Genomic DNA, 13,200 nt, shown 5'->3' on the forward strand with positions numbered 1-13,200 from the left:
ATATTTTTTAGTGGGGATGTTGAGTAAGCATCCACACTATGGATTGTTTAATATTTTTCCTCGACGCCGGCTCTCTCCTCCTTCATACTTTGTCGTATCCACACCGTTTCAACTTAAAAGAATTCAGTTTCTTTGTCATTCAAATGCTATGACTTTACTCATTCCTAACTTTTATAATCATTGAAATATAGCTATTTTTATGCCATTTTCAGCTACTTCTATGATTTTTCAGCCATTAATTGCAATTTTAAGCTACTTCTAGCCAAAATCAGCTATTTTTCATGCTATTTTCAGCTATTGTGTACTTTTTCAGCAATTGAATGCAATTTTCAGCTACTGTAAGGCCAAAATCAGCTATTTGTATGCTATTTTCAGCTATTTAAAGGCTACTATCAGCCATTTTTTGCTATTTTCTGCTATTTATAGGCTACTTTCAGCTATTTTTATCCTTTTTTGAACCATTGAATGCCATTTTCAGCTACTTTTATGCAATTTTATGTTATTTTTATGCTTTTTTCAGCTATTTCTGTGCTTATACTATTTACAGCAGTTCTTTCACAATTCAGCTCTCAGCATCCCCAAGCAATTTCAGCTAGGACTGTAATTTTGATCTAGTTCTTATTGCAATGCATGACAAAAAAAGGATCCTTCTTTTACATTCATCTTAACTGTCCTTTATTTTTTTAATTTCTTGAACCATACCACTTTATTTTAGTTTTAGTTTATTTTAGTTTAAGGTTCAGAAACACAATAAAGAAAGGCTGCTGTAAACATATGACATCTGATTTCAGTCCAAAGTTTAATAATGCTACTGTCCTTCCTATTTTCTCTTTTAGCTTCATGCTATTAAAGGCAGAAAGGCTCAGCCTCTAAACAGTGATGGCTCTAAAGGCGCTGACATGGAGGTCATGTAAGTAGACTGCAATAGTGTTTTTTTTTTTTTTTTTTTTTAAGAGGAAGCAATGGAGACTGTCAAGATTCCAAAAACTGTAAACCAGTGATTGAAAGCCCATCTTTTTATCTACGTCCCTGTCTGTGGCTCTGAGGAAGTCCCTCGCTACCAAACTACAGCACTGCACTCATCAGACTTTTTATGCTTTTGCTAAACATCACATGCGTGTTGAAGTCCAGTTTTCCACAATACCGACCAACACACTTTGGATTTCTTGTCATTTCCACAGCTGAAGTTACTCTAGCCTCTTTGGAAGCACACTTTTCTACATTATCAGTTATATGAGGTTTTGCTTTTGACTGAACTAAATGTTGAGGCTGATGTTACAGTGCTAATAAGTCAGCTAAAAACAGCGTATAGCTGATTTAATAAATACATTTTATAAGATTCACTGAGGCTATTCAAAAAGTTTCCTCTTGAAGTAGATTGTATGATTGTCTTTCTCTTTGCAGTTGCCGTTGGTCTGCTTCTGCTCAAGTTGCTCCATCTGTGCCCTGCAACTGACACGCCCCAGCAAACTCTGGCAGATTGTTTGGAGGACAACGACTATGATAAGTTGCTAGACACTGTGAAAAATGGCCTCCCACACATTAACACACCCCATCATGTTGTAATTGTTGGAGCGGGCGCGGCGGGACTGACAGCTGCCAAGCTACTGCAAGACGCAGGACACGAGGTACATGCTACATGCTAATGCTCTGCTACAGACACGGACTGTGATTTCAGAATGTGCATTTGCTAAATCAAGGTAGTGGTTAATTTGTGCTTTGGTTTACAAATTGAAACACTCTGTGCCTTATCATTGATTGTTCTGTCTTGAATCAAACACTTTGCAAAACAGCTTACCCGTCTAAAATGATAAATATTCCTCCCAAAAGAGTGAAAAGATTTTCATCATGCCATGTAACACTGTGACCTTTTTGTCCCTGTTGAACAATATTTCATAGGTCCTCTATCATCAAGATAAACCTACAGTTATGAACAAGTGTCCACTTATAATACAACTTTTTCACAAATAAAAAACTGGTGACAAGAAGTTGGAGCATCATGGTGATTATTTTTTTCATTTTGTAAAGGTAACTATTGTAGAGGCCAGTGGTCGTGTTGGAGGACGAGTGGAGACCTACAGGAATGAAGAAGAGGGCTGGTACGCTGAGTTGGGGGCCATGAGGATCCCAAGTTCCCACCAGTAAGTGTGACGGTTTTTAGAAATATGACAAGAAATAAGAAATGAAACAAAAACAGAAATGCATTTCTATATGCATACATAGGAAATAAAAAGGACTTAGTAGGGATCCTTGTGGAACACCATGCTTCTCTTCTAAAAACCTCAGGGGCAGGGGCTCTACAAAGATGAACTTATAGCACTAGATTTAATTTGTCTTTTTGTGGGGAACTCAGTGAAACAAAATGATCCGATTTTTATTGTTGAAGAAAAAAACTATTTTAACATTTTTTTTAATACACAGGTGGACAGAATAGTTGGTTCCCTTTAGTTAAAGAAAGAAAAACACACAATGGTCAATGAAATAACTTGAAACTGACAAAGTGGCAATAAATAAAAAATCACTGAAAATAAATCAATGGAGATCAAAACTATTTTAGAAAACAAAACTAATGAAACTGGCCTTGAGTAAAATGATGGTACTGCTAAAAAAGCTGTAAAATAATGTGACCATAGGGACATGCTTAACTCAGGTGTGTCTTGTAATCAGCATCCCAGGTGTGTTCAACCTGGTAATCAGTCAGTTTGCCTTTCTAAAGGCTTCAAAGTAATCACTGTGTTGTTTGGTATCCTGGTGTGGACCACACTGAACATGGAGCACAGAAAGCTAAGGAGACAGTTGTCCCAGGAGATTAGAGACAATGATAGACAAGCATTTTAAAGGTAAAGGATATTAAACCATCTCCAGGCAGCTAGGTGTTTCTATGACTACAGCTGACCAGATTACTCTAAATTTAAGGTCAATAGGACTGTAGCCAACCTCCTTGGATGTGGCCACAAGAGGAAAACTGATTACAAATTGAAGGGTTAGTCAGTGTCAGAACACACAGTCTGTTGCTGTTGGGGTCAAAGTGAACCTAATGGAAGACAACCGAGGAAGACCGTCAGTGTACTGTCTGGCAGTTCGTTTTCCTGTTTGAAACCATGACTGAAGAAATGGGAGAAACTGTCCTTATTATTCGTTTTCTTTTTTGACCATTTTTTGTTTTTTTTCCATTCTGTTTTTTTTTTTTCGTTGTTTAAATGGAAAACATGAGGATAAGGAAATCATGTGACCCAATGGGAAAGTTGAACATTTCAAAATAAAAGCCTCCATGTCCAAACAAGAGCAATCTATTGTGTTTAACAGTATGATAACTGCCCAAATTGCCATATATATAAGTTATTAATTTAATGTATGACTGCATTGTTTGGTGGAAAAGTTTATTTATTGTTGTGTGTACAAATAAATAATCAAGTAAATAAAAAAATAGATAAAAATAGACAAGACAGAAGTCAGAGTAGTGCATCCAGAGAGTGGGTTAGGCTGATAAAGCAGCCAGTAGATGGCGGTATGACATATTTTTTCAGCTCCAGGCACATATACCAACATTCTACTATTAGACCTTTTTTATTATATTATTAGTATTATGTTGTATATGTGTTATTAGTAGTTCTCTTACTGAAAGTAGTTAATTTCTCATTTCAGGTCCATACATAGCAGGCCTTTTATGGCAGAACATTCATCTGCACATTGGCTGATTGTGTGTCCTTTACTCTTATTGCTACACGCACACAGACAAATATATAGAGAGAGAGGCTTATGACTAGTCCCTATCGGTCCCCCAGCACATTTTTAGCATTGTTATCAATTTAATTTATTTTGGTATCCACAGGAACGATTGGCTGAAAAAAAGAAGTGAAAAGAATAGATAGGAGATTAGACCACCCTAGCCCTAACCAAAGTAAGGTTTATGCCACAGCTGCCCTAAATTAACAGCATTGGTAATTACCAAAATCATTTTTTATGTTTCTGCAATGGTTAATACACCAATATGTAGAAGCCCTTTAACCCAAATGATATTTTTAATGCTAAAATAGAATTATTATTGTTATCCATGAATTTTCAAATCCACTGATTTACAACAAAACTAAAAAAAATAGTAAAGCACATTAATATTTCAAATTATAGTTATTTACTGTCATTCCTGAACAGAAAAATGAATTTTAGTGGTTGAATGTCATGCTTGATTAATTTCTGACTTCTCAGAGAAGCCCAGTGAGCCGGCTCAAATTTGGGTGAATTCAGTTTGAAATTCCTCATTCCTGTTCAAAATGGTAAAATGTGGAGAGCTGACTGAAGATGAAAGAGTCCGCATTAAAGCACTTCATGATGCTGGATGGTCTCTGAGACAAATATGACAGGTGGTCTAATACATTTGTTAAGCAGTGCTTAACAAATGATTTCCTTTTCCTCACATTTTTCATTAAAACAAGGAAAAAAATAGAACTGAAAAAACAAAAAAGAAAAACAAATAAACGAGCCTTTTTTGCTTTTTCCATTTGTGGTCTGAAATGAAAAAATGGAATAAGGACAGTTTCTCCCGTTTCTTCAGTTATGGTTTCAAACAGGAAAACGAACTGCCAGGAAGTACACAAACCAAAGACTCCACTGCTGAAAGTTAATCATATAAAGCCAGGAATTTGCCAAAATTCATACTGACAAGCCACTAAGCGTCTGAGAGAAAGACAAGACAAAACTGGAGCTTTTTGGACAGCCACATCAGCTCTGTTCACAAAAATGAAGAATCCAAAGAAAAAAGAAGACCGTAGCTAATGTGGAACATGGAGGAGGTTCGGTTAGGTTCTGGGGCTGCTTTGTTGCATCTGGCACAGGGGGTCTTGAACCTGTAAATGGTCCAATGAAATCTCAAGACTTGTATGGTGTTCTGAAGCCAAATGTGCTGCCAGTGTTAGAAAGCTCAGTCTCAGTTGCAGGTCATGGGTCCTCTAACAGGATAATGAAACCAAACACCATCCCAACTGTTCAGTACAGGGGTGGTGGCGGCATGTTGTGGGGGTGTTTTTGCTGGTGCATTTCACAGAATAGATGGCATATCACCTGACATCTCATACAGCAGCCAGGAAGTTCAAGCTTGGGCAAAAATGGGTCTTCAGATGAACAATGACCCAAAGCATGCAGCCACATCAGTAACAAAAAGACTTAAGGAAAACAGTCAATGATTTAGAGTGACCATCACAAAGGGGCGCTGAAGACACAGGTGCGAGCAAGGCGGCCTAAAAACCTGACTCAGTTACACCAGTCCTGTCAGACACTGAAGAAAATAAAGGTTATGTTTCTTTTTAAGCAGTTTACGTAAACTTAGTTTCAACCGCACATGAAAATCCAATATAAAACTATTTATTTATCTAATCTCTCTGCAGCATTGTCCTCTGGTTTGCTAAAGAACTTGGGATCAAGCTGAATGAGTTCATCATGGATGACATGAACACCTTTTACTTGATCCATGGGCTGAGAAAGAGGACTTACGAAGTGAAAGAAGACCCGGACATCCTGAAGTACAATGTGACAGACAGTGAGCGAGGAAAGTCAGCCGACCAGCTGCTACAGGACTCCTTAAAGAAGGTACTGTGGCTAAGGCCGGCCACACACTAGACGATTTTTTTAATCTGGAACAATTTTAAACTATGGGAGACCACAGGCTTCGGAACAATTTCCAAATGTTTTTCATCTTTAATCCTCTGAACACACACACTAGACAACACAGCCAGACAGTTAGATCACTGGAGACCACACACCTGCCGACCTGCCAACGACCTAGCATTATCACGCGACTTAACAAAAAAAAAAAAAAACGCAGATGTCTGTCGATACCGTCTTGTTGTCTCTTTACAGCAGGCTGTCCTGGCATGCGTTACAGGTGAAGCAAAAATCATAATACAAGGGAAAGACTGGGGATGAAATCATGGCTGAAATTAAGTTAAAGTTGTGTTCATGGCTGTGAGCGGTGAAAGTACGTATGATCTGGCTTTGACGCTACCCGGTGTGCTCGCTCTCATTGGTTGTTGTAGATAGATACTCCCAGCGGCACTACGATTTAGAATCGTAAATATCAAACGTGTTTGATATTTACAATTCGGGATTTTCGGAGGCTACCACGCGATTTGGAGCAGTAAAACAATCGTGTTGACACCACACACATACAGACTACTCAGACAAACAGTCGTTGGCGATGAGGCTTCTCTCAGGATACGCCCCCACAATCATCGGGGGAGGCAAATCTTGGCCCAAATCGGGCTTAAAATCCAGTAGTGTGGCCGGCTTAAGAGAGGGAAAAACAGAGTTGTAGGAGTAACTGATATCAAATAGAGCACAGTGGTGATCTAAAAACACATGATCTTCTCCACAGGTGAGAGATGAAGTGAGGAAAAATGGCTGCAAAGCAGCCCTTCTCAAATATGATCGCTACTCCGTCAAGGTAAGAAAAAATGTTCTTGTGGTTTTCCATTTGAATGGGAGAGTGAACACATTTTTGACTATTGAGGTTTACTGAGAGTTTAGTTATCTGATATGGGAGAGTGAAAAAGGAATGCTGAAATTCTTGTTGTGTTGTGTAACAGGAGTATCTGATAGAGGAAGGTGGTTTGAGCTCAGGAGCTCTGGAGATGATTGGAGACTTGCTCAACGAACAGAGCCTCATGTATCTTGCATTGAGTGAGATGATATACGACCAGACTGACATCAACGATGACGTAAAGTAAGTCGTTGAAATCCAGAGTACAGGAGGCCTGTCATCATGAAGTAAAACGGTTACATCATTGGGTCCTACCATGTGTTCAAGTTTTCAAAAACACAACTGACCAAATACGGTACTTCAGTAAGTACTGGGTGGATGACAGAGGTTGCATTAACCAAATATTCTCCTTCACTGACAGATTTTTTGGAAGGATGACAGAGAATTTTGAAGGCTGTCTGTCATTTTGACCAACTGGAATGATGAGGATGAGCATGCATTTCAGTGCACACACACAGATAAATGCATAGACCCTTTCCGTTTTGCACACAAAGACTATCAAGGAGGCTACTTAATCTATTAAAAATTGTGTAGCCAGTGGGCTCTCTCCTTGAGACTGTAGATAAGAGAAAGCACGTCAGTGTCAGTGCTGACAGTGCACTGAGAGGCTTCTGCAGGTGTCTCAGTCACAGAGGAATGCAGGTCAGCATGCAGAATGTTAAAGCCTTTGCACAACGAGTCCGTTTCATGTTTTTGTAATCCTGTCTGCATGCTGCACACTACGTTTTTTCGGAACAGGTTCGATTTTATGCAGAATTTCGCATCAGTCTAGATCATTTAAATGGGTGATTGATGGTTCAAAACAATTCCCACTGATTCCTCTCGCTTGCTCACCACCACCGGATCCCTCCTCCCTCTTTCTCTCTCCCCTCTCTTACCCTGAAACCTCTCTTTAAACACCAAAGTTTGCTCATTTATTATGTGGATATAAACCATGGAAATGTAACAGATAGATGGGTGGGTTATCTCTCCAACTTGTCTCAGCACTATGGAGCATGAGTGCGTGCTGTGTGAAGCTCTCTGCCAGGATGGATCCAGTGGGATTTTAAATGAGTGACAGAGACACAGACTTGCAGTACGAAACTATTTGCCACATTCTACGAATTCTCGCAGTCAAGGCAAATACAAACGCGCCTGACTCAGTGTGCAAGGTCCGAGTGTGTGACATTTTTTCGGATTACGATTCCTGTGGAGCAGACAAATGCGCACAGCTCCACAGTGCAGCCTTTTACCAACTTGTTATCAGCTATGGTCGTCAAACTACAACATCTTGACATTAAAAATATCCTTAAAACTGTATGTAGTATCTTAAATTGAGCAGTTCATAGTTGCTTGCTGCTGTGTTCATCTGTCTCTCAATGCCATTAAAATTTAGAACCTATATCTCTTCAAATATAAGTTGGGAAAGGGTGCTTCATTATTTAAACACTAGTAGAAAAGTCAAATAGGATTATATAGCAGATATTAAAGATAAAATTATATGACGGATTGTAAAATGGTACGACAGAATTTCTATGACCCTTTCTGTCAAAATGGCGGACAACAATAAAGTCCAGTACCTCTGGTACATGGAGACATTTGCATTGCTTTTCTTTCATATCTATCTTTTGTGTTTTGTTTTGTAAGATGGCAGTCAATCCAATCAATCAGTCCAAAATGTAAATAAGCAAAAAAGGCTAAGCGAATCAGTTTGTTACCAGCTGAAAGAAACTTAGCACACAAAGAAAGTAAACTATTGTTTGGTAGATTTCTTCTTTCTTTTACAATGCTTGTTGGCAATAAAACATACTGTTGGAAGGCCTGTTTATTTCCCTTTTAAATGGTGCCACTTTTGTAAAGAACATGCATTTGTGGGATGAGCAGCAGAGCTGAGTATGTGGGTTACACCCATAAAAAATTATCCAAATCTTCTCTGCCAATGCCAAAAAGCTAATTCTGCCTCTTGCTCGGTGGTAGTCTCTGATGAACCCTGAAGAAGAGAATGAAGGCTGATGAAGATTTTGAGGCAATTTCGTTTTGTAATTCCAAGAAAAAAAAAGTGACTTTTTAAGTCAGAATTCTCAGATTAAAGTTTGAATTCTGAGAAAAAAAAGTACTCTGGCATTTTTTTTCTTCAGAATCCAGTAGGCTATATAATCTCAAAATGCTGACCTTTGTCTTCAAATTTATTTTTTTTCCACTGGCCCTAATCCTCTTCCATATTCCTCTTTTGACTGTACAGTCCATCTACTGACATTACTGCAACACACGTTATTAAAGCCCAGGCTGTCCGGAGAAAAAAGAATGTTAATAGCTTGACTGTGCACCACAGGGTTGATGTTTAACAAGCTTTTTAAGATAAAATGTCCAGGTGAGACAAAATAGATGGAATTAGCTTTGCAGCTTAATCTTTAACTGAGCTTGGCCCTTTCATTCTTTAAGACACGCTGATAGAGGACATACTGTAGATGGGTCAAGAGTCTGAAGGAAAGCTTAGCTCAAACAGTGCTGACGACACAAACTACCTACAAAATATACATCAACTTAAGAACCTGGCAACACGTCGGCTTCAGTTCAGTCTACTAAGACCACGTCTTTGTTTCCTGTTCCTTGCAGGTACTATGAAGTCACCGGAGGGACAGATCTCTTGACCACAGCCTTCCTCGATGTCCTCGATGTCCCCATCCTCCTTAACTCTACAGTGAAACGAATCAGCCATTCAGAAGAAGGAGTAGTTGTATCCTATCAGTCAGGTGACCAGTCGTCTCTGACAGATCTATCTGCTGACACTGTCCTGGTAACTACCACAGCTAAAGCAGCCCTTTATATGGACTTTCAACCACCGCTCTCTGAAAATAAGATGGATGCCCTGAGGTGGGTCCACTATGACAGCTCCACTAAAATCCTCCTCACATTCAGTAAGAAGTTCTGGGAGGAGGACGGCATCAGAGGAGGGAAGAGCGTCACAGATGGACCGTCTCGTTTCATCTACTATCCCAGCCACAGCTTCCCCGACAATGAGAACATCGGGGTCCTGCTGGCGTCCTACACCTGGTCTGATGACTCCCTCCTCTTCTTGGGTGCAAGTGATGAAGAACTGAAGGATATGGCTCTGAGAGATTTGGAGAAGATCCATGGTAGTCATGTCAGGGATCTGTGCACAGGGGTGCTTGTAAAGAAGTGGAGTACAGACCCTTACAGCTATGGTGCCTATGCTCTTCTTGCACCCTACCAGCATGTAGAGTACGCAAGGGAGCTCTTCAGAAATGAAGGCAGGGTTTACTTTGCTGGAGAACACACGGCGTTCCCACATGCTTGGATCGAGGCAGCCATGAAATCTGCTATAAGAGCTGCTACCAAAATTAACGATGAGGTGCAGAAAGAGTCTTTAGAAACTCAACAAAGAGATGAGCTGTAAGGGTTCAGAGGGTTTTTCTTGGTGAATGCAAAAGGAAGGATTGTTGTGATTCCATATAACCAAGGAACTAATTTGGTAAAACTAACAGAGTTTGGTAGGGAGAAGGGTTGCTAGGAAATCTTTAATCTTGCTCCTTTTGGTGGTAAAATCACTACTGCTAACTTAAACCTTAAGATTAATTTTTTCTCAGTTCAACTGATGCTTAATTCTTCAAGCCAAAGCTATTTTAAACATTTAGTCTCACCTAGACTCGCTGCCTTAAAAAGCTTGTAAAACATCAACCCTGTGGTCCAACATCCTTTTTTTCAGGACAACCTGAACTTTAAGAATACATGTGCTGCTGTAATGTCACCTAAATTTCTAAAACGTTAAATGAGTTCAAAGACAAAAGAAAAAATAAATCAAAATTCAAGTTAAAATTTTTATACATGACACACAGTAAATAATAATGACTAAGACTCTTTTTACACACGTTCTCCCATCTCTTGGGGACCAAAAAGATAATTATGCTGTGACAAAAGGCCTTCTAAATATTCACATTTATACAAAAAAAGTCATTTTACTTCTTTGTCTTGGCTCTATTTGTGCCATTATTAAAAGCTTCCTGTCTGCAGAGACACAGAGGGCCACATCACAGGCTCTCTGTCTCTCTTTCTCTCAATTATGAGCTTTGTTGGCCAAATCCTCCATGATCTCCACTCCTGTCCAGAAGTTTTACGCATGTTTGGGCTGAAATTTGAGGCTAAAGTAAGTGAGTGGGTGAGTACACCCACTTTGCAGGCCCCATCAGGCAGGAAGGAGGATTGACACAACCCAGGTCATGCTCTGGATGTCTTTCTACATTACCAAGGACATGGGAAAATAATCTGATGAAAAAAAAAAAAAAACACAGCTTTAGGGCGGAGTTATGGGTAAATGTGGCGCTTAAACATAGCCTAGGGTACTGTTAGGGTGGGTAGGAGGGTTGCCACAACCCCCTGGTTGTCGTGTGAATGTTCTAAGCACCTGAAAACTGTTGTTGGTTGCTGGTTGTATTACCAGGGGTGCAAAGGCCTGGACTAAAGAAATCCTACTAAGCTCGACCTTGGCTGCTGAGTGACACACGTACGTGTCAAATGTGTCGACACTGACTCTGGCCGCCCTCCCTCCTCTCTTCAGCCCGGGGTTGTGGAACATCAGGACCTGTGAAGAACCGTTAGCGCTCTACATGTCTAAAACTTCTGCACAGTACCGTAAATGTTAAGACATGCACACTTGATAAAGCATGAGATGATGTGGACAGCCTGCCATTGGTTGTCGCAGCCTATCCAAACTCATGCTGGGATTCAACATGACATCTAGCATTAGCTGCTAATAGCAGAAACTATTCAAAGAGTCAAATAGTCATCCAACATTGGATTTACTGGAGTGGATTTAATCTTTAATGACCCTGGAAAGTCACCCAAGTTCCAGGCTTGCTTAAAAAGCTAACGTTAGAGCTATGAATGCAGGGATAGTGCCATTGACACAAAAAGACAGCTTCCAGAGGTGTAAAAAAAAGTGGCTAAAATGTATGGTTCTATAGTTATCTAACTTTAAATAACCCATATCTCTTCCTGTCGTAAATAACAATGTCAGTCTCAGAGGGTTAAAAACATCATGAATGCAAGTCTCTTTAGAGCATTACCCAGGCCAGAGAGACAAAGAAATGTAAGGAGCAAAAAAAAAAAAAAAAAATTACAACAGAGCTGAAAAAAGTATGTGCAGTTCAACTATAGCATTGCTTTACTAAGCTAATAAACTGTGATGTTCTTTATGTATAACTGGATAATTTGATTTTTTTTTTGGAGTGGATGTCTTTGAAAGAAATCATTATGAGTTGATTCAATCAGTGATTTTGTTTGATTTTTTTAATGTACTTCACCCAAATTTGCATTTAACAACAGTATGAATCTGTTTTGCTGTCATTTGTTGGTTTTATCTTTGGTGGCTGAAACTCATCAAAATTCATATTTTTGAACACTAATAAAGAGAACATGATCTCTGAAAAATAAACTGGCCTTGTTGTCTTTTTAAAAAGCTAAATTTAATATTTGTCATCAAATTAGCTCACTTAAATACCCTCTATCCATTTCAGGTAGTAATAGTTTGGATCCCCTATTCACTGAAAGGAAGCAGGGTATACCCTAGCCTGGTCCCAGCAGTGTTAACTTCATGTTAAAACTATGGCTAAAATTTTTCATCGACAGCCTCTTATCCATGAATGAGACTAGACTAAGACTAGCCAAAAATAAATCTATGATGACTAAAACTTACAAAAAGTAAGTTTAGTTTTCATCAAGATGAATAAAATAAGGCTAAAATGTTATTTAGTTTTTGTTGGACACAAAAATCCATGATATTTCTCCACTGTGGGTAAATCTGTCAAACACAACACATCTGTATCTATTCTGCCTCTCGGCTGTAGAAAGCAGGGACCCCAGGTTTGACAGGGTGCAGAGAACACACTACCATGATTTAGTACCAGGTTGAACCAAGAGAATTAATGCTTGGACTAAAAGTAAAGACTAAACTGTAAGGAAAAAACTAGACTAAAGTGATCTTGAGTTTTTGTTGACTAAAAGTTGTCTAAAACTGTTGTGGGCAGAAATGACGAAAGTGTGACTGAATATAAAAGGCATTTACTCAAAAGGCTAGAACTTAAACTAAAATGAAAAATAGCCACGCCCAAATATACACTGGTCGCCAGTCAGTCACAGGAAAGACTAGTCATTTGAATTTGTACAGAAAGCATTTTCAGGCCATGTCAGGTATGGGAGCATGTGCAGGATCCTCACTCTCCAGGTATCCTCCCTGCTGCTACCTTCACGACACTCAAGGCTGCCTTCAGAGTCTGGATCAGCCCACCAGGTCCTGGGCATCTAGTATGTGGTGAGCTGGATCAGGCCCGGTGGCTGTAAAAGCTCAGCGGCCATTCCTGAATCAAGCAGCTGACCCTTCTCATCCCCGCTCTCCTGAACACATCAGAATCGACCTATGGCTAAGTCCCGCCCTCAAACGCGATGAGCCAATCACAGTACGTATAGCCGTGCCATACACTCGGACAGCTGCTGCCTGGGCGTCCATTGAAATGAATGGGAGAAAGTCAGTTTTCATCCAGTTTTATGAGGTTTTTTTGAGATTTTCAGTTTAAAAATGGTCAAACGGTGTTCATGGGGTACATGCGACTCCAACACAAGGTATATTGAGAGGCTGGGCGACGGAGTGTATTTTTTACCCTTTCCTAAGCCAC

At 39.6% G+C, this 13,200-nt stretch overlaps 1 protein-coding gene across 1 annotated transcript; it reads left to right on the forward strand.

The window, feature by feature from the left end:
* The first annotated feature begins 879 nt into the window (after positions 1-879).
* On the forward strand, positions 880-9,929 carry LOC121504363 (L-amino-acid oxidase-like). Its single transcript, XM_041779072.1, has 7 exons — positions 880-910; positions 1,405-1,628; positions 2,029-2,141; positions 5,382-5,583; positions 6,368-6,436; positions 6,579-6,715; positions 9,128-9,929. The coding sequence occupies exons 1-7, from the start codon at positions 880-882 to the stop codon at positions 9,927-9,929; spliced, it is 1,578 nt and encodes a 525-aa protein (XP_041635006.1).
* Positions 9,930-13,200: the final 3,271 nt, after the last annotated feature.

The sequence above is a fragment of the Cheilinus undulatus genome, linkage group 22 (assembly GCF_018320785.1).
Source record: "Cheilinus undulatus linkage group 22, ASM1832078v1, whole genome shotgun sequence".
Taxonomy (NCBI): domain Eukaryota; kingdom Metazoa; phylum Chordata; class Actinopteri; order Labriformes; family Labridae; genus Cheilinus; species Cheilinus undulatus.